This window comes from Bidens hawaiensis, unplaced genomic scaffold (genome assembly GCF_021521415.1).
Source record: "Bidens hawaiensis isolate Kalapana, Puna unplaced genomic scaffold, B.hawaiensis_p1.1 tig00008152_1, whole genome shotgun sequence".
Classification (NCBI taxonomy): Eukaryota; Viridiplantae; Streptophyta; class Magnoliopsida; order Asterales; family Asteraceae; genus Bidens; species Bidens hawaiensis.
In genome coordinates this window covers 914,695-936,804 of record NW_027491581.1, presented here as the reverse complement: position 1 = coordinate 936,804, position 22,110 = coordinate 914,695, and the positions used below count along the sequence as shown (strand labels likewise).

Sequence of the window (22,110 nt, the reverse complement as noted above, 5' to 3'; positions counted from 1 at the left end):
TTATGCATTCTGTAACTTGAAATTGGACAGTGAAATCACTTTATATAATCTCGTAATCATCAAACGGTCATTGATTTCATCATATGAACAAATCTGGAACGTGTTTAGACTTTATCAATTGAAATCAATTTTCAAATTTCAATAATTGAAGTGGAGTCTGCAATGGTGTCGGTGACGCTGGTTGAATGGTAGTAACAGTTAATTAGAATGAAAACAAATTAAAAGAATTTACAATTTTGCCAACGCGTGTTTTTTCTGAAATCAACGGTGTTGGTAGTCACGTACGTAACGTATGATAAGGAATTATTGTATTGGATTCTTTATATACATACATATATATGTGTGTGTGTGTGTGTGTGTGTGTGTGTATGTGTGTGTGTGTAGGGGAGAGTTATTTTGAAAACTTGATGAGTAGTAAGAATTTTAAGACTTAATTTTGGATCACACATTTAATTAAATGATATGAAATATATGGCCGAGATTAAATTTAATTAAAAAATGAATCATGAGAGAGAATAAATATTTTTGATAATTACACAAGTTTAAATGTTAGTTACACGTGTGTAAAAAATCGATTCGGTGTGTAACAAAATACTGTAATTTTTTGTACATTACTTACACTTACGTATTACACACGTGTAAAAAAATTCAAAAAAAAAATTGTTACGTTGAGTTCTTAAAACTCAAAGCGGTTATCAAAAGAAATTAATCATGTGTATATATATACACATAAATTAAGGATAATTTTGATAACAATAAACCAACCAAAGTTTAATGGAGGGAATTAAATGGCTGCATTAATGCTTAATAAGCTATTTTTAAATTATGGCCCCCCTTACAAAATGAGCCTTAAGCGGTGGCCTATCTCTGCCCACATGAAAGTCGCCCCTGCAACGACTGAAAATTGGAGAGAGTAAGAGAAGAGGTATGAAAAGTTCCCCATTAATCATTTGAACAACAGTTGACGAGTTTATCTAATGGTTAAACATCACAGCCATATTATGTATTTAGATTGATATATTTAGTGTTGATCTTGAAAGCAAGAAACACGTTAATCTTTTGATCCAGCACATGTTCGCCTTTATAAATGATAGAATGAGATTAGACCTAATTCTAGTATGTTTTGATTTTGATTACTAGCGACTTACTAGCTTTTTTCTTTCTAATGGCATTGCAAATGTTCTAAAAATATTCAAGTTTTATATTTAACTTTATTAAATACTAGGATATAGCTCGTGTAATACACGAGTGATTAAACAAATGCAATAAAAAAAGTTAAATTTAATAATATACATAATAACACACCTTACCTTATGGATTCATAATATAAATAATGATAAATAAAATTTTATAATTCATAAATATCTATAAACCTCATTTAATACAACAGTCAAAGTTATATTTGTAACTTTGTTAGTAATGTTATAAATAATAATAGTATTAGTTGGCATCATAGTTGATTACTCTAGTTGAATGACATTTGAAAGAATGATTTTGTTTTAATGGTATAGATAGATGTCTTGTTAAATTGTGTAGAGGTTCACCCTTTCATTAATTTGTTTGAACAACGGCTAAGTACAAAATTTCCTAGTGCCATTGATGCCATGGTGGATCAATATACAAGGAAAAGGATTCTCTAAATGGTTCCCCAAACACGTAAGCATTGAATCACAAAAGTTACAAACCATAATCCATATATACCATTGTTATTAATTTGTGTCTTTTCTTTATTTATAGGTTAATCATCATACAGTAGATGCAAGCAATGAATTAAAAATCATAGCACACATACCCCCACCCATACGGTTTTATCGGACGAGGATTATTTTTTAGATGTGTACAAGTTCCCTACGAAGAAAAATGTTGACGCATGCAGAATAGTGGTGTGAGACTAAGCGTGAGTTTGACTATTATGGAATGTATTACTTGAAGAGGTCTTAGAGGTGAAATATTATGGTTTGCTCATTGTATTTTTGTGATGTTCAAGTATTCTTGGTTTGATTATAATCACAAGATTAGAGTGGACCTAAAACATGGTTTGGTCGATATACAATTCAAATCAGAAGACTAAAGACTAACGATCAATGAATATTTCTAGCATCACAAGCAAAACATGTTGTATACGTACCGTATTCTTCAACATCAAATCATTTTAGCCATAGGTTGACTCTTGACCGATTTAGTACCGACGAGTATGCTAATTTAATCAAAATTCAATTTTAAATTTAGTGTCTAGTTTAGACAATCAATTGAGAATCAACAGTGGGCCGTGTTAAAATAGTAACTTATTCATCCTCGTCCTCTCTCCCGTAACCCTACCTCCCGGCCCCCGCCTCACCTCCGCCCGCCTCTCCTCCGTAACCCTTCATGCGAAGAAAGTGAAAGAACTTCGCCCTCGTCCTCTCTCTCGTAACCTACCTCCCGTAACCCTACCTCCCGGCCGCCCGCCTCACCTCCCGTCACCTCCCGGCCCACCACCCGCCACAGTCGCCGCCCCGACCCAGCCTCACCTCTGTCACCACCACTATTCCCTCTCTCCGCCTCACCTCAGTCACCCCGTAACCCTACCTCCCGGCCAGTTTCTCTCCCGTAACCCTTCCTCCCGACCGCCGCCATCTCACCGGAAATCCTCCCCTCCACCTCACCTCCCGGCCCACCACCCTCCACAGTCGCCGCCCCGACCCAGCCTCATCTCTGTCACCACCACTATTCCCTCTCTCCGCCTCACCTCAGTCACCTCAGTCACCCAGTCCCCTCCACAGTCGCCGCCCCGACCCACCCTGCTGCTTTGACCACGACCCTTGGCGGCATGGATTCAGAAGAATGGGAACATCCACGTAATCGGAAAGGGAAACGGAATGGTCATCAGGCTCAAGGTAATAACAAGGTTTTATCGAAGTTTTTTGTCTCAAATATTCCCCCAAAGTGTTCTTCGCAAGACTTAAAAGATGTTATGGGTAGCTTTGGTCGTTACGAAGGTTCCTATATTGCTAGGAAGCTGGATAAATGGGGTAAGAGGTTTGCTTTCGTATCGTTTTCCGAGGTGAAAGATGTCAAACGGTTGGAAGATGAGTTATCAGACGTTTGGATCGGTTCGTATAAGTTATTTATTGCGATTGCTCGGTTTGTGGATGGTGGGAATCTACATAGACCCGATTCTGGTAATAGGAGGAAGACGGCCTCGGTCCCTGTTTATAGGCATGCAAATCCTAGTGGTCAAACAAACCCTAGTTCCGAAGGATCCGATAAGAATGGGGTTCCCTATGCATCAGTTGGTAATGGGCGTTCCTTTGTTGATTCCTTGTTAAATCGGAACAAAGTAGATGAGATTAAGGTGGATGATTCGGTGGAACGGTTTTCTCATTGGAAGGGATGTGCTCTTACGGGGAGGGTGGTGAATCTTCACACGTTAACGTCTCTGAAAAAGTTGGTTCGGAAGCATGGTTGGAGATCATTAGAGATTAAGTATCTGGGAGGGCTTTCAGTGGTGTTGGTATTCTACGTTAGTGGGGATAGGGATGCCTTTCTGAATAACAAAGACAAATGGTCAGATTGGTTTGAGTTTTTAGAACCTTGGTCTGATAGAAATGGAGTGGAGGAGGGTCGGATCGCCTGGCTCCAAGTTCATGGGGTTCCGGCTCAGTTGGTGTTAGACGAGGTTTTCGATTTGATTGGAAGCAGATTTGGCAAGGTGGTTCAACCGGCTTCCTTATCAGGTGAAGAGAACAACTTATCGTATACTCTCATCGGTGTGTTGAGTAAACAGTGCAAACGGATTGTGGACCGGGTGGACATTAATTGGAGGGGAAAAATTTTCAAAGTGTGGGTGGATGAAGATGTAGGGGAATGGATACCGGAATGTGTAGTAGAGTTTGAAGAGGATGATGGTCCCGTTTTACCGGAGGAGGATAAGTGTGATGATAATATCGTGCAGGATGAGCCCCATAATGTGCATCGTGAAGAGGGCGAAGGTTCTCAAGCTAACGAGTTTTCTGTCAGGGAACATGCTGTTAATGGGTTGGATGGTTGTGTGAACGATAATTCTAACGTGATGGTCGGTGAATTTTCGAAATCCTATGATCTTTCTAATGAGGAGGCGGTTGAGAATGGTAACGTTGATAGCACTAACGTTTCTGTGTTGAAAGGCAAGGGACATAAGAAGTTCAGACGGAAGTCTTTATTTTCTAATCGAAGTGGGGGTAGTGGTTCTAGGGAGCGTCCTAAGAAGAGACCAAGGGAGGATAACGATATGTTTGATCTTGATAGGTTTATCGGTATTATGCACGTGCCTTCGGATGTTACTAGGGGTATCGAGACAGGTGTTGAAGGAGAGTTCTTAACACCGGATCTTAACAAAGGGATGTCTACTAATACGGAGGTGGTTCGAGACATCGAGGGAGAGTCTGAGGAGGCCTCGATGATTGGTAGAGGTATAGATCTGGTGCAACATCAAGGTCCGATTGAGGTGGAGTTGGAGAAGACCATTGCGCTGAGTAAGGCGTTAGGCGTTGAGAATTTGCAAGATTTTGATTCTAATGTTAGAGAGGTTCTTGTTTCCGAAGGCTATCAAGATGGTGTTCAATGAATGTTTTTTCTCTAAACATCCGTGGGTTAGGGAGTTCTAGCAAAGCCGATTGGATTCGAGGTCTTCGAGTCCATCACGAGATTAGTTTTATTGTCTTACAAGAGTCGCAATTTGTTTCCTTGGATTCTGTGGATGTGGGTCGGTTTTGGGGTTATGGTGAGTATTCTTTTGATTGGGTTCCCTCATCTGGAAGGTCGGGTGGGTTATTATCGATCTGGGATTCTCAAGTCTTTCGTATGGAAAGGGTGGTCAAGAATAATAATTGGCTTCTTGTTTCGGGCACTGTGAAAGGAAAGAGTAGCTCATATCATATTCTCAATGTTTATTCTCCTCAAAATCTAGTTACTAAAAGAGCTCTTTGGGGGGAAATTCGTGATTTGATCGAGGAGGGTAATGGGAGGTGGATTGTGGCAGGAGATTTTAACTCCGTTCGGTGTGCTGAGGATAGGCGGAATTCTTTGTTTAATGTGGGTGAGGCCGATGAGTTTAACGACTTCATCGATGATTCGAATCTTCACGAGTACTCCTTGAAAGGGAGGCGTTTTACTTTTGTCGCAGGAAATAAATTAAGCCGTATTGACAGAATCTTCGTTAATTGGGATTTTTTTATGGAATGGCCGTGTGCGGAGTATATTGCTCTCGAGAGGAATAAGCCGGATCATAGTCCGTTGGTTTTGAAAATTGGTTCTTCCAAGAATTATGGTCCCAAACCGTTTAGGTTTTTCAATTCATGGCTTGGTAGAGAGGATTTTGGGACGTTGGTTAAGAAGACGCTTGTTGATGGCTCGTTTCATGGTTCTCCGGACGCGAGATTGCTGTATAAATTTAAAGCTTTGCGTGCTGCTATTACTAGATGGGCGATCGATTGTAAAGCCAAAGAAAAGGAGGAAAGGGTTTTATTGGAGCAAGAGTTGCGGGACTTGGACCAAACCTTGGAGGTCCGGGATTTGTTGGAAGTAGAGACATGGTCTTTAAGCGAAATTAAAAGACGGCTAGGCGAGTTGGATAATCATTACTACCGGGATTTGAAGCAAAAGGCTCGTTGTAATTGGGCGATTCATGGAGACGAAAATTCTCGATTTTTTCACGGTTTTATTAATAAACGTAAAGTTTCAAATTATTTTCCGGGTTTGGAAGTGAATGGGGCGTGGGAAACAAACCCGGTTCTCATTAAAAAGGAAGTTTTGCGATTCTTTGCAGGTAAGTTTAAAGAATCTATTACACTCCGGCCTCGGTTGATTGGATATGGGTTTTCGGTCTTGTCTTCGGTGGAGGCGGATTTTTTGATCAGTGATTTTTCCGTGCATGAGATCAAGAAGGCGGTTTTTGATTGCGGTGGTGACAAAGCTCCTGGGCCGGATGGTTTTAATTTTAGGTTCATTCGGTTTTTTTGGGAGTTGTTCGAGAAGGATTTTGTGGATATTCTTGATCATTTTCATAAGGTTAAAAGTTTTTGCTCGGGGGTTGGTTCGTCTTTTATCACCTTAATTCCTAAGGTAAACAATCCGTCTTCTTTGGGGGATTTTAGACCGATAAGTCTCATTGGTTGTATCTTAAAGACTGTGTCGAAGGTGTTAGTGAATCGACTCAAAACGGTTATGAATAAGATTGTCTCAGAGCATCAGTCGGCTTTCTTATCCGGGAGATATATTCTTGATGGCCCTTTGGTGGCTAGTGAGGTTATTGCTTGGGCTAAAAAGAGGGAAAGAAGAATTTTTATGTTCAAGATTGACTTCGATAAAGCCTTTGATAATGTGAATTGGGAGTTCTTGTTGTCGGTTCTTTCTCAGATGGGTTTTCCTTCGGTCTGGTGCGATTGGATTAGTGGTATCTTGTTGGCGAGCAGATCGTCTGTTCTTGTTAATGGATCTCCTACTTTCGAATTTTGATGTCATAAAGGCATTCGTCAAGGTGACCCGCTATCGCCTTTTCTTTTTATTATTATGATGGAGGCTTTTTCAGGTATGTTGAAACAAGCCTGTGATATAGGTGCGTTTCATGGTATTACTTTTCCTAACGAAGGTCCTACTTTATCCCATCTCTTTTATGCGGATGATGCTATGATTATGGGAGAGTGGTCTTCTTTTAATTTTGATAACTTGAAACGTATTCTTCGCATATTTTACTTGTGTTCGGGGCTAAAGATTAATCTCCATAAATCAGTGTTATTTGGAGTAGGTGTAGAAGATGGTGAGATCGATATCCAAGCCGGTTTCATGGGTTGTAAGCCGGGTAGAATCCCGTTTACTTATCTTGGGATTATGGTTGGAGCTAACATGAATAGGGTGGTTAATTGGGAACCGGTTGTGTCCAAGTTCAAGAAGAGGCTTTCTAAATGGAAAGTTAATTCGTTATCTATTGCTGGTCGGTTAACCCTTATTAAATCGGTGCTGGATAGTCTTCCCACTTATTACTTTTCGCTTTTTAAGGCACCCAAGAAGGTTACCAATGATTTAGAAGCTTTGATGAGAAGGTTCTTATGGGGAGGTTCGGATGAAGTGAGGAAGATGTCTTGGGTGGCTTGGGAGGTAGTCACCAAACCTATAAAAGAAGGGGGTTTAGGTATCGCTCGTTTAGAGGTTAATAATCAAGCGCTGATTACTAAATGGCTTGGGAGATTTCTAAATGACCAGCACGCGATGTGGAGAAGAGTAGTGTTGTCTATTCACGGGACCTCGCGCTGTTGGGGGCTTGCTCCGGTTAATAATGGGGTTCCCGGGGTTTGGAAGAATTGTGTTATGTTCTGGAACAAATTTAAGGTTGATGGTGTGGGTTTTAATAGAGTGATCCGGGCCACAGTCGGGAATGGTCGCCAAGTTAGGTTTTGGACGGATTTGTGGTTGGGTTCGGCGCCGGTTATGGACAAGTATCCGTCCTTATATGCGGTAGAAAAACATAAAAATGTCTTGTTAGCTGATCGGTTGGTGGTCACTGGATCTTCTCGTCGCATTGTGTGGGATTGGCTTAGAGCTCCTTGCTCCCATCAGGAGGTCAGCGAGAAGCAGGAGTTGGAAGATCTCCTTCAAGGGGTGGTGATGGTTGACCGTGAAGATTCATGGTCTTGGGCGGTTGGTAGCTGCAAAGAGTTTGAGGTTTCGGCGATTAAAAGATGGATGGTGCGGTCCGTTGTGGACGCTGGGAGTTCCAGTTTCCAATGGAGCGATTGGGTCCCGAAAAAATGTAATATTTTTATGTGGAGGGCCGTTCAGGATAGCCTTCCAACCAAGCAGGCTTTAGCTAGACGTCATTTGTATTGTGATGATCATAGTTGCGCTTTATGTGAGAGTAATGAGGAATCGCTCGAGCACTTGTTAACCGGGTGTTCCATTTCTATGGCCGTTTGGAATGCGATTGGTTCATGGTGCAACATCCCTAGACTATTTGTTTTTCATGTCAATGATTTGGTGGAAGTGCATAAGGTTTGTGGTGCGACGGGGAATAAAAGGTTGATTATTCATGGAATTGTCATCATTACTTGTTGGAGGATTTGGCGGGCTAGGAATGAAAAGATTTTTTCGGGCAAGAGCACTAACGTGGTAGAAATGGTTGCGGATATAAAATCTTTGGGTTTTCTTTGGTACAAAAATAGATCTAAGATAGGGGTGGTGGATTGGAAAAATTGGTGTTTATTTGATGTAACGTGATTGTTGGTTTTGGTTTTTGGATTTCAGCGTCTTTCTCCGTCTTGGTGATAGTCGTTGGTTGTGTCTTTTTTTAATGAAAGTCAATTTTCAAAAAAAAAAATTGAGAATCAACACCATCACTAACTACTTCTGGATTCAACACCCTATTTAGCTTAACTAGTTAAGATTCCTTAGGAATACTCGTTTTATCTCGATCGTTGATCGACACTTCAATGCAATTCACTTACTAGCAATGAAAGTGTGGCCGAAAGAGTTGTAGTGGTGCAGCGGCGCGAGATCAACAATGGCACATACATGCGGTGGTGTAGAGGTGCGAGAGAGATGATTAAGGGAAACAGGATGGAAAATTATAATTGAGGGGAATTTACATAACTTTGTCAATGCATTACCAGTCCGTAAGACAAATAATAATAATAATAATAATTAATACTTTATATGTCCCATTAAAAGTGTTAAGGTTTGAAAAACACAAAGTTCAATAAGTAATAACAATAGTTATATTAATATTATGGTCGATGCGTATAACACCTAACTAGTATCCTTCATTTATTGCTAGGACCTCTATGGTATCTAATCTTGATGAAAAAAATGTGAATTAAGATTAATATAGTAAGTGTAAGTTATTTCTTTTTCTAAAAAAGACTAAGATACCAAGTACAAATGTTTGTGATTGGCCGAAAGGCCCGAAACTAATGTAAGAACAAAAATAAGTTAGCTGGAAGGCTCCATCAGATTTTTATGCATTCAATATCTATGGTACAAACAAATAACACTGTCATCGAATATTTGTAGCCCTTAACACCTATTTACATCCTTCCAATTTTATGATAACGACCCGACAGTGTACTATTAATACATGATAATCTAAATATCCCTGTCACTACAAAAAAGTCACTGCGCGCTTTTTTTCCACCTTTCGTTTCACACAATAAAAAACTTTTGTATTTTATCTTGTTGAAAAATAACATGTTTTTATCAATTGTATATTCAAATATGTCGGTTGATTGTTTAACGATCTCTTATATTTTAGCACATGTTTTGGGCTGATCACTGAAGAGTTATCGGGCTTTATTATGCTTGAAGCTGAAGCTCATGTCCGGGCCGGGGGGTGTGCGAGCCGCACCCCCGGCCGAGGCATGTAAGTTTCGAGAGCCCAAATTTTTTTATACATGATAATCTAAATATCCCTGTCATCATAATTAAAAAAATTTCACTACATATTTTTCACATTTCGTTTCACACAATAAAAATCTTTTGTATTTTATCTTGTTGAAAAATAACATGTTTTTATCAATTGTATATCCAAATATGTCGGTTGATTGTTTAACGATCTCTTATATTTTTAGCACATGTTTTGGGCTGGTCATTGGAGAGTTATCAGGCTTTATTAGGCTTGAAGCTGATGCTCATGGCCGGGCCGGGGGTATGCGATCCGCACCCCCGGGCGGGACATGTAAGTTTCGGGGGTCCAAACTTTTTTATACATATATATGTTTGATATATAAAAGATCTTGAATCAAACGACATCGTCAATTGGTTGAATATGTTGTTAATTTTTGTGTTTAAAAGTCAATGGAAAATAGGTCACCGGATAACCTTGCCGGAAAGATTTGGCGGAGAAGATGACAACAAAATCAAGTTTCAAATAATGACAAAAATAGTGGTTGCTCTTTATTTCATAATTAAATATTTATTTACATACTCACCATTTTAGTTTTGTTTTAGTTATACTTCACGCTTACTTTTATTTCAACATACCATTTAAAATCCTTTAAACAATTTTAAAAAATTGAGTCTATATTAAAATAACTATATTAACTTTAATAAATGTTGTATTAATAACTCCTATAAGTATTAAGTTATAGGATTTCGAAATTTGGGCATTACATTCATATTATATTTTTGTTATATTTATTGTTATAACATTAATCATCGTTTATAAAAATTAGCTTATATATTTTGTTATTCGTTAAGGCCTACGAGCCTTTTTTATTTCGGCTCGGCCGATGTATTTAAATCCTCGGAGACGGCCCTGTTGATGCTGTTGGATAACTTGGTTGCTTGTGGATGGATGGGTTGAAGTTTGCTGGGCCGGATGGAAGCTTATGAAGGTCTGGGCCCACACATTTGTTATTGATAACATAAAATTTGTGTTAAACGCATGGGTTATTTTTATGGAGAATCATTTGCATCGTCTTGCTCTCTCAAAATGTCTTCTAGGCATTATTTGGGGTTCTTCATTCTTCATAACATTTAAAATAAAAGTGTTTAGAAGCAGTTGTGTGTTTTTTTATGTTTATCACATTGATTACATTGGTTAGTTTTGAGAGTATTTTATCGTTGATTTAAGTATGTAATCTATCATAAACAGCTTGTATTATTTGTTTTCTTGTTGACTGGGTAATAAACATGTTTGGTTCAGGGTTATAGAGTCTTGATTTACCATTTGTAACATATCCAAACACATAAAAATAGACTAAAACATATGTATCAAGTAAATGGTGTTATTCACAATCTATTGAAGCAAACACGGACTCTCCCTCTGTTAGGATTTGAATTCCATGATTTCTTATTTACTAGGTTTTGTCTATGAAGCCGTGTTAATGGTTTTATTCACGATTTTAAAGCAAGTGTAGGGTCCCAATTACCGATTGCATATAACCAACGTAATAAGTTAACAATCATCGTGGGGACCTTTTATGTTACCATATAAAAACCTTATTAGATCCAATACATAGGGGGCCAATTTATTATATATATACATACCATATGAACCTTTTGTGTAATTTATTTATTTATTTATTTTTTAAGTTACATGAGCAATGACAGATCTACCTGAAAGAGCGTCGACCGACCGTCAGTAATATATGTGTGTTAAAATCCTGACCGACCCCTATGAAATTTCAAGAACCATAAAGCAATCCATGTGGAATTTTGAAATGACTCAATGATATTTCGATACCCACCCTAATAAAATAAATTTACATATTTACAATTATAATTATATAAATGCATATAAATAATTTATCTAATTAAATATGAGTTTCATGTAAACAAATTTAATACAAATTTAAGCCTAAATGCCCATCAATCTATACCAATTTTTAAACTCAAGTCCCAAACTCCCAACCCAATCTATATTTAAAACCCAATGACGTAAGTAATATGTTAGGTGAGTTTAATGAATAAAGAGCTTTAATCTTAAAAGAAAATGTTTCGGGTTTTTATATACATTGTTTTACTCACCAACTTCATTTCATTGCTATATCGTTTATTGAAGTTATGTCTCGTATTATTCGTCACACCGCAAGCTTTAAAAAGAAGCTTTTCAGCAACGAAGTACGTGAAGTCCAATTTACGTAACTAAGTGGGTGTTAAGATTTATACAATTTACTTGTTACAACTGCAATGAATTTACGTGAAGTCCAATTTACTCGTCACAACCGCAAGTTATTTATTTCATTAAGAAATACCTGCTTATTAATGTCAAACTGATGATATTTGGTTATATTCCAAAAAATAGAAACCCATAGAAAACAATTTTAAATATTTTGTATTTTAATGATGCATATCAAATGAAAGTTTCACGTACTTTTCTAGGTTATATCGTATTTTGTATGATTATCTTTTTATATATATATGATCCGACCCGATTTGACCCGACTGGAACTACCGAAACAAAGCAAAAATAAATTATATACCGATTATCCGACCTGAACAACGAATCTGGGTCGAAAAAAGTTTATATAGACATAGTCAACTGATTACCGACCAAAAAAAAAATCCGACCCCTGTGAAAAAATTTGTTGGATCCGCCACTATACATGAGTGTGTTTAATGTCCATAGCATTCCTACTGATTAACTGAAGGGGCATCTATAACTGGGGTCAATTGTCTCAGTGATTGTCAGTCAGATTGTCTTTCGGTAGCCAACTTTGCACGGTTAAGAGGAGTTAGTACCTAGGTGATCTTCATTCTCATTGAGTTAAACCAAAATCCGTTTTCAGTCTATTCTTCTGTTTCTTGTTCTGATTTGATAGACCTAACCTCTCCGTGGATATGGTTGAGGATAGGAATTCTTGGAGAAGTAGAATTAAAGTTAAGGATTTTTAGGGAGAAAAGAATACCTTAGGGCTTCTATTTACCTTATTTTAGTCACACACCATAATAATATTTTCTCTACATAAATAGTATTAATATCATTATTATTGTTATTATTATTATTATTACTACTACTTTTGAACTCTGATTTCCTTTGTATTGCTTCATACATATGTACGTTAGAGCCGAGGGTCTCTCTGGAAGCCACCTCTTTATCCATGTGGATAAAGGTACGGTGTGCCTACATCCCACCCTACCCAGACCCTACTTATAGCTATGCTATTGGTGGGACTTTACTGGGTATGATTGATTGATTGATTGATTGATTAGTATTTTGGTAGTTTCTTTAGTAGAACAGTCAAAACCATTCCCCCTAATTAGGTAGGAGTCAATAGAGGTTTGGTACCAAAAGCCACATATAGCGCACACGGATTCGATATCTGAACTAGATACGTATAAAAATAAGAAACATGTGATCTTGTTGCCGTATCTAGTTCCGATGCATATCGAGTAATTGATCATATTATAATCAGTTTTAATAAAACATATTGAAATGGATATATATGGATCTTAGTTATGTGTTATATTGTAAAGTTTAATCAGGTATATATAATCATATTGATTAATGTTTTTCTCAAGATCAAACACAAATAATTTATGTTTTCACAATGACATTGCCACCTAAATGTATTGGGAATTTGGATTACTCCTGGTGATAAAGTATAAATATTACAATTTACATATTTCATCTTAAAAGTAAACAAATTGCCCACTGCATGTATGAAAAACTAGATGGGCTTGAAAGAATGAAAGATATAATAATGCACCAAAAATAACAAAAAGAACAAAATATGTTGACCTGCAATGAGGCTTGTACCACAGAGCACAATCCTTCAAAAAACTTGATCATTCAAATTTCTATATTTTTATGGTTCTTGGTGACCATTGTTTTCAGATTTTGCATCTGATGTCTCTTTTCCCTGTGACATAATAATCACATGTAATCCTTATTATGTTTGCAATAATGATAGATTCACATAGTATTAATTAAGAGATACGAACCTTGTTTCGTTCGCGCCAACCTAGTCCAAATGAAAGTATGCCTGGCTTCTTTGTTGTGTTGTTGTCTTTCACAGACTCGGGACGGGTGGTTCTACACGGGATTCACAACTCATGTTAGTCAACGTAGGAGTTGATGATGCAACAATGTATGCATGCACATACAGACGTTTACAAAAAAACATACGTTGATTTGGCTAATAAAGTTTTGGTAAAGAAAGTGTCGGTACATATAAAGTTTAGACATAAAACGGGTGGGTAAGGTGAGTTGGATAATGGGTCAAAATAAGTGTGACTTAGAATGGGCAATATCTTGTACGGGCCAAAACCAATCCAGCCAGATTGAGTTAACCCGAAGCTTCTGTTACCCTCTTTTCATAAATAACTAGTGTATATAAGGTTGAAAACTTCCGACGCGACCCAAACATGACACGAGGATAATCAGGTTTTTGGTTCGCATATGGTATCCGTTTAAAAAACGGGCCATGTTCGGGTCGGCTTGTTTAATGTGTTTAGTTAATAATCAAGTCGACCCACTAACCTGTTTATTTGCACAGGTTGACTCACTAACCCACTTTTTACTACCCGCTAACTTGATTAACACGTTTACAACTTCGTTATCACACGCCAACCCATTTGGCAGATTGAAATAAATGGGTTAAATCGTGTTGGGGTCACACAATTTTATGTGTTCATATATTTTGGATGTAATAATAAGGTCGGAACTGCCCCAAAAGTTTATTCATTAAAAGAAATGCTTATAAGATAGTAGAGGTGGCAATGTGAGTGGGTTGGGTTGGATTTGGGTGATGGGTCAGGATGGGTATGGGTCAGGATGGATATAGGTTAGGATGGATTTTTAAAATAGAGGGTTAGGATGGATATTGGTCAAGATGGGTAAAGCTAACCCATCTTGACCCAAGTTAAGGTTGACATACAAAGGGTTTTAAAAACCCCTCAAAAAAACTATTAAAAATATAATAACTCAAAATATAAATAAAAAATGCAAAATGTAAAATAACTAAAATTTTTCTCCCGTCATCCTCGTTCATTTAAAAAAAAATAAAAAAAAAACCTCGTTTTGTACCGGTTTAGGTTCGAGTTTTTCGGGTTTTTTTTTCGGTTCGGTTTTGTTTTTTTTCATTTCGGTCGGTTTCGGTATTTGCTCGGTTTCAATGATTTCGGTTTCGATTTCTCAGTTTTCTCGCTTACAGTGTTGTTTTGTTTTAGTCAGTTTTTTCGGTTTCGTTTCGATTCATTTTGTTTTATTTTAGTCGGTTACATTTCAGTTTTTTTGTTTTGTTTTGGTAAGCTTTTTGATTGCATTTTGCTTTTCTTTATTTCGTTTTGGTCAGTTTTTCGGTGTCATATCGGTTTTTTGTATCGCTTTGGTCGTTTTTCTATTTCGGTTTCGTTTCGTTTCAGTTTTTTGTTTCGTTTTAGTCGGTTCGGTGTTTTTGATTCGTTTTGATCCGGTTTTTAAATTGCATTTAGTTTTTTTTATGTTTCCTTTTGGTCAGTTTTTCAGTTTCAATTCAGTTTTTTTGTTTCATTTCAGTCGTTTTTCTATTTCAGTTCAGTTTCGTTTCGTTTTTTTTGTTTCGTTTTGGTCGGTTCAGTGTTTTTGTTTTGGCCAGCTTTTCAGTTGCATTTCGCTTTTTTTTTTGTTTCATTTTGGTCGTTTTTCTATTCCGGTTCAGTTTCGTTTTGGTTTTTTTGTTTCGTTTTGATCGTTTTTATATTTCAGTTTAGTTTCGTTTCGTTTTGGTTGTTTTTCTATTTCAGTTCAGTTTCGTTTCGGTTTTTTTGTTTCGTTTTGATCGTTTTTCTATTTCAGTTCAGTTTCGTTTCGATTTTTTTGTTTCGTTTTGGTTGTTTTTCTATTTCAGTTCAGTTTCGTTTCGGTTTTTTTGTTTCGTTTTGGTCGGTTCGGTGTTTTTGTTTAGTTTTGGTTAGCTTTTCGGTAGCATTTCGCTTTTTTGTTTCGTTTTGGTCAGTTTTTCAGTTTCATTCCGGTTTTTTGTGTTTCGTTTTGGTCGTTTTTCTATTCGGTTCAGTTTCGTTTTAGTCGGCTTGAGATTTTTGTTTCGTTTTGATCGTTTTTTGGCTTTCGGATGAGTTTTGTTTCACACGTGTTAGTTTGGGTATTTTGAATAGATAAATTTTGGATAACTTGGATATTTTGTTTTGACCCATTGTAACCTATAAATGAAACTCACTTGTATATTTCCAACCCATCCTGACCCACTTGAAGAATTTTTATGATCCATCCTAACCCATTTTACTTTTAAAGTTTATCCATCTTGACCCAAAACAATCCATTTGGGTTGGGTTTGCCACCCTTATAAGATAGCATTGTTAATGACATGAAAATCAATCATGTTTGAAATCCAAAAATAGAAAATAAAAAAATGCGAGTACGCTGGCATTGCTTGTGCTTTAACTTGGCCAGAATCATATTGCAATGTTGCCTCTAACATGGATTCCGCCATTACAGCTCTTTTCTCCATCTGAGCAAGTGAACAAATAGATTGCTCATACTTCTCCTGCATATAACATATTCCTAACTTTCAGGAAATATCAAATACCATAATCTCATAAAATTCTTCTTCGTAAGGAAAATTCATGTTGAGTACTTAACGCTGCGAGAGAATATAAGACGAAACGGTCAAAGAATATGAGAAGGGAAATATCAAATACCTATATCATCTTTGTTCATACAATGGCAAAGTAGAACATCTTAAATCTTCTTTGTAACTATAATTAACGGTTTAAAAAGTACCTCAAGTACACGAACTAAATATCTCTGAGCTGCTGCATCTCGCTCTGCAAATCTACGAGCATCTTCTGCAACTTTCTGTGTTTGCTCAACTCGCATTAGTACCTGTAATTAAAAAAAATGCAGTTACCTGTTTTTTAAATGTTAAATTACATATTAATACAAGGAAAACAACAAAAACAAAATTGTATTTGAACCTCAAGCATTGCTTTTTCCTGTTCTTTCTTATCATCAAGAAGTTGTTGCAGCTCATATGCCTCGTGTTCCAAATCATCAATCTGCATTATGTTAACAAATCTTGAATCAATTTCTCATATTATCAACCTATTTTGCCACATATACATAAAAAGAAATGTTTAATATATATTTTGAGAGAATACCTTTGCACACAATTCGCGCCTATTATCTTGTTGGGCCAACTCCATAAGTGCTGTTTCCAACTCCTCAGCTCTAGACAAGCAATACCCTTTGTTATATAATGGCACCGGCGCTTTTGCTTATTTCATCTTGAATATAAATGCAAAAATAAAAATAAAGTATTGAAGCTTACCTAATTGTAGCTGATCTTTTGTCCTCCAGCATTGAGCACAACTGGGCCTTCAACCAGATAACCTGTACATTTAACCTAGTTAATAAATACTGCAAAACTATATATATATGATAAGGGTTAACAGTTACACCAAAATGTAACTTACTTTCACCTTTTTGGTAAATTTATGCTAGAAAAAATTGTTTTCATTTCCATTGTAAATTTGTAGGTAACATAGTTTCATTTTTTTTACCATAGTATGTAAGTAACCTTCAATAGCAGGTAAAACTGTAGTTTGTTATGGTGTAGTGGCGCCATGTCAGCGTTTTACCTGCTATAGAAGATAACTTACATGCAATAGAAATAAAAATTGTTTGGTCATCTTATGAAAGAAGAAGTAGTTTTCTATGCAAGGAAAATTTGTTTTGATTTCCGTTGTAAGGAAAATTGTAGTTTTTTTAATGATGTGGCGGTGTGCCATGTCAGCATTTTACCTGCTAAAGAAGGTTACTTGCATATAATTGTAAAAACTGAAACTATGCTACTTACAATGGAAATCAAAACGATTTTTCTTTACATATAATGAAAAAAATCTGAGACGACCTTCAAACCGTTTTACTCAATACTCATTTGACCGGTTTACCTGTTTAGTTAAACGTTTTACCTTTATCCGTTTGACCCGTTACAGATAAAAACATAACCCAAATCGGCCCGGTTTAAATATTATATTTTTAAAACTTACCTGATCTTGAAGATCTGGAAGAGAGTCCATTTCTGAATTGACATTTTCCATATTAAAGGACTTATCCCGTTTAACAGGAGACATCAAATCCATGCTATCTTTATCGTTAAACCCTTGTTTTATACTAAGTTCACGCACAATTGGCTCACGTTCTTTCTTAAAACTGTAAAGTTTATTAGCCAGCCCTTTGGAACTTTTCCTTAAATTATCTCCTTTTGTTCTTTCTTGAACTGCTGCTATGACATCTGGTCTATGTTTTTGCCTAAGTTGTTGTAATGTGTCTTCTGTTACATAGGAGAAACTTATGCAAGCAGTTACAACTAGATTGCTGCTATCAAAAGTTGAACCAACAAGTGATTGTAATAAAGTTATAGCATCTCCAGCATTCATGGTTGAACCTACATCCGGACCTACAACAAGTTGTAAATTAGTTAATAATAATAATAATAATAATAATAATAATAATAATCACCTGTGATAACCTCATGATACAAAATGAAAAGGTATTTCAAATTAAAATGAAAAGGTATTTGGGTACCATAGAGCTCCATTAAAGCTAGTGCAGTTCGCAATAACATTGCACGGTTTCCTTCAAATAAAATCACATCCCAGACACGAAGAACTGAAAGTAAAAAAAGACAACTAATCATTATTGCTAAAGGATCCGTCTTTTAGGCCTGTAAACGAACGAAACATTCAGTTAACAGTTCGTGAACTGTTCGGCGGGAAGTTCGTATATTTAATAAATGGACGAACATGAACAAAACATGTTCATTTAGTTGAACGAACAAACATGAACACATATCTCTTTCCTTAATATGTGTTTGTGAACGTTCATTTATGTTCGTCTGTGTTCATTTATTCAATAAACAGACGAACAAGAACAAAATATTTTGTTCAATTAGTTAAACGAATGAACATGAACACATGTCCCATTCAGTCATTTATGTTTGTGAACGTTCTTTCGTTTTAATTCGTTTATATTCATTCATTTATGTTTGTTACTTTCTATATACGTACGCTTATGTTTGCTAATATAATCATTTAAAGTTTTTTTTGGCTCATTACAACTTAGTCTAGTTTTAATAACTTTCTAGGCCCAACACATTGTTCTTCACTATACTTTCAAATAGTTGTAGCTCAGTTATGTCCGTTCATCTATGTTCAGTGACGTTCGTTTTACGTTTGTGAACTGTCTGTTTATGTTGTTCACAAACAAGTATAAACGATCCCTAACATGCTCGTTTTCTTAACGGACGAACATGAATAAGAAAAACATGTTCGCTTAATCGTTTACGCTAGATCATTTGTTCGGTTAAAGTTAAATGAACTAACACAAACATGCTTTGTTCGTATTCATTCGGTTCGTTTACAAGCCTAGAGAATAAAACAAAAAAGCCTCACCGCTTTCCCATGGAATCATATTTACAAATATGGAAAGAAACCATGGTCCACAGATCCATCCCATCTCGACTCCCATAAGATCAAAATGAGCAACTATAGAACAAGAACCACATAGATGAGATATTGCATGTTATAAATTAATTAGTAAACAGAGTTATTAAAAACTAGCAGCAGAGAAAACCTAGATTAGGGTATCGTTCGCGCATCAAATCTTCAAAAACAAGTTGATCCACCTGAATAAACAAACAATTTGAAGATGATGATTTCTTCCCCCTCCAGATTCTCAACAAAATTAGGTAATGTTCTCGATAAAACATTTAAAATATAAGAATAATCGAAAAATATACCTGGGATTCTATCATGTCTGTTGTAAAGTATCCATCATAGTAATTATCGATCATTCCCACCAAAGTCCTGAAAAGATTCCAATCAAAGTAATATGACAAATTGCCAAGGGGTTTATTAATGATGCTAAAAAAAGTAATTTTAGTGACATGCTAGTATAAGAAGTTCAAATCATATTATCTTACCGTAAATTGTTAGTTGGGTAGGAAAATGGCATGTTAGCTCATGTACACTACTATAATATATATTCCCACTTGTAAATATAGATAGATCATATGATCATATTCATAAACTACTATAATGTATATTCCCACTTGTAAAGATATTTAGATCACATGATTGTACCAATTTACCATAATAATGTCACAGACTAATGGAAATACCGTGATGAAACCACCACTATGTGTATGTATTTACAAGCTATTACCATGAACTCTATCACTAGTTTTGGTGTATGAATGTTGACAGCAAAGAGCTTGCTCAAATAGTAACAGTATTCATGTAGAAACCAACTAAGACAACTTTCAAATATCTTAGCTGTTGTAAAAGTGGGAATGAAAAAAAGCCCCTAGATAATCAAGTATTTACTAAAACAGAACGCTGTGCCAGTTGAACATATTTAAAAATCATAATGAAAGATCACGAGTCAATGCGTACCAGAAGGCATTTTCTTCAGGCATCATTAGCAGCAGCATTGCAGCAAAAAAATTCATTGCCTACACAGATTATTTGAAAAATGGCCTTACAATCAGAATACGGGTTACAAGAAAACGAATTGATTATTAACCACATATTAAAAGCATTATTACTCAGTGAAAATTATGTTCAAATCCAAAAATTCTCATCAACCATACGACCAATCATTTGTAGTACTAATTTAACAGGTGACACTGATTATAACATTGGTCAATATATAAACTGCCATAGAGTAAATCAGATAATTAATCAGGTGCATTAAGATTTTTAATCAACAGGTTACCTGACAATAGCCAACATCAGGGTTATGGCGAGCGTAAGCTATAAGTAATCGCCTTAAAGAGTTCCTGCCTTCCTCATTTAATGCAGGATGACCAGGAAACGTTCGTGGTAAATCCTGTTTTAGGTTAAGAAAAAAAAAAGATTACTTTCACACATAAAAAGATAGCAACTTATAAAAGAACATGAATATTAATGACCTTTTCAATCTGCTTTTTAGTTTTTTCTGGAACATGAGCTCTTTCTACTTTTTCCCCTGGTTTAGAGAGATCCAGTACGGTATCACTTGCATCCAGCAAACTCTGGTAGTAACTCTCCACCCTTCGTGCTTTCACCCCGACAAAAGCTTGCCATGCCTGAAACAATAAAATCTTACATGTAATAGAAAATTAATTTGTTAAGGTGTGTAGTACAACTGATGAGGTGTAAACAAGCACCTCTCCTCTAAGGTCTCGTGGCACGCCCCCACGTACAAGTGACTCCAATTCTTTCCAAGGAAACAAGGATTCAACTTCATCACTCGACTCTGTTGAATTTGGTTGCTCGTTATCATTTGACTCCTCATTAGAGTCCTCACCGGTGGGGGCCCCCTCATGAATAGTATGAAGTTGTTTTTCATGACCGCTTTTTGGCTCATGTTTAACACGTCGACACATCATATTCTCAATGTTGCTAAGGGACGATCTGACTTCTGTCCAATTCTCCACCACGGGCTTCTTAACTTTTGGTGTTTCTGAGGCCACTATTTCAGGAGCATTATCTGTTTGATTATCATCCTTTCTTGGTGTATCATCATTTCTTGGTGTATCATCACTTGCAACGTTAACAGTTTCCTCTTCAACTGATTCGGGTACATGTTTGGTTTCATTTTCTGTTACATCAGCATCAGCTTTAGTGACGCCTTCCTCAATAGATGAGTTTGTTTGACCAAGTTCTTCTTGCTGCTGAAGAAAGACCCTCCATTTTGTTGATCTTTCTTTTTCCTCACTCTGAAATATGAATGGAATGAACTTGAATGTCACGATTATACGAATAACTAAACCTATACATATATACATCAATATATCAACCAATACTCATTTGGTTGATGATATCCGAGACGAGTTTTTACAGGTTAAACAGACTGAATATACGCATCATTTCACCAATGTAAGTTTTCTGTCTTATTTGTCTAATGGATCCCAATCTGTGTATTTTGTAGCACGCTTAGAATCGTGTTATGCAATAAACATTCACACACTAATAATAAGACAACATTACCTTATAGATGCGATTAAACTCCTTGAATGTCTCAAGGTACTGAGGTCTAACAGTAAATCCATATGCATCCCTGTCAATTCATTCACAAGTAATTAAACAAAAAAGTTCTTAATCCCAGTAGTAAAACTAATAATGCAGCATCGAATACTAGCAATCAGCCACTGAGATTATACCTGAAATCTGCGCGTAGTGTTCGCTTACTCAGCAAGGATAACAACATAGCTCATAAAGTTTACCAATTCTACTTCCCATAGCAATATGTTGGCTTCATAGTTCATACCATGACTACAAAGCTGATGATCATATCACATGCACAAAATCCACTGCAGAATCAAATAATTCCAACTAATCATCAAACTAATCCAATTTGTAAAAAAAACAAAAAAACCCCTCAAATTAGTCTTCATAATGCCTCTAGGGGGAGCCAAGCCGCTTGAGATCGGATCAATAAAAAGCTCGAAACGAGCCAACCCTTATCGAGCCCAAGCCTTGAATAAAGCTCGTTTAGTTATCGAGCCCGAGCTCAAGCCTTGTATGGGAAGATCGTCAAGACTCGTGAAGCCTTAACAAGCCTAATGTTATTTTTTTTAAGTTTCAACTCCTTTTGGACTTTTATGTATTAACTTCACACTAAACAACCGAGCTCGAGCCGCGCTTCAGCTCGTTTAAGGTACTGGAAACCTTAAC

At 36.5% G+C, this 22,110-nt stretch overlaps 1 protein-coding gene across 1 annotated transcript; it reads right to left on the bottom strand.

The window, feature by feature from the left end:
* Positions 1 to 13,016: 13,016 nt before the first annotated feature.
* On the bottom strand, positions 13,017 to 21,758 carry LOC143637247 (uncharacterized). The gene is made up of 18 exons (XM_077104687.1): positions 21,597 to 21,758; positions 21,424 to 21,493; positions 20,601 to 21,152; positions 20,349 to 20,519; positions 20,168 to 20,281; positions 19,846 to 19,904; positions 19,191 to 19,257; positions 19,025 to 19,076; positions 18,844 to 18,936; positions 17,978 to 18,061; positions 17,440 to 17,849; positions 16,719 to 16,780; positions 16,549 to 16,618; positions 16,366 to 16,446; positions 16,172 to 16,273; positions 15,811 to 15,935; positions 13,393 to 13,483; positions 13,017 to 13,310 (listed from the first exon to the last, which is right to left on the bottom strand). Exons 1-18 carry the CDS (start codon positions 21,641 to 21,643, stop codon positions 13,257 to 13,259), a joined length of 2,304 nt encoding a protein of 767 aa, XP_076960802.1. The 5' UTR covers positions 21,644 to 21,758; the 3' UTR covers positions 13,017 to 13,256.
* Positions 21,759 to 22,110: the final 352 nt, after the last annotated feature.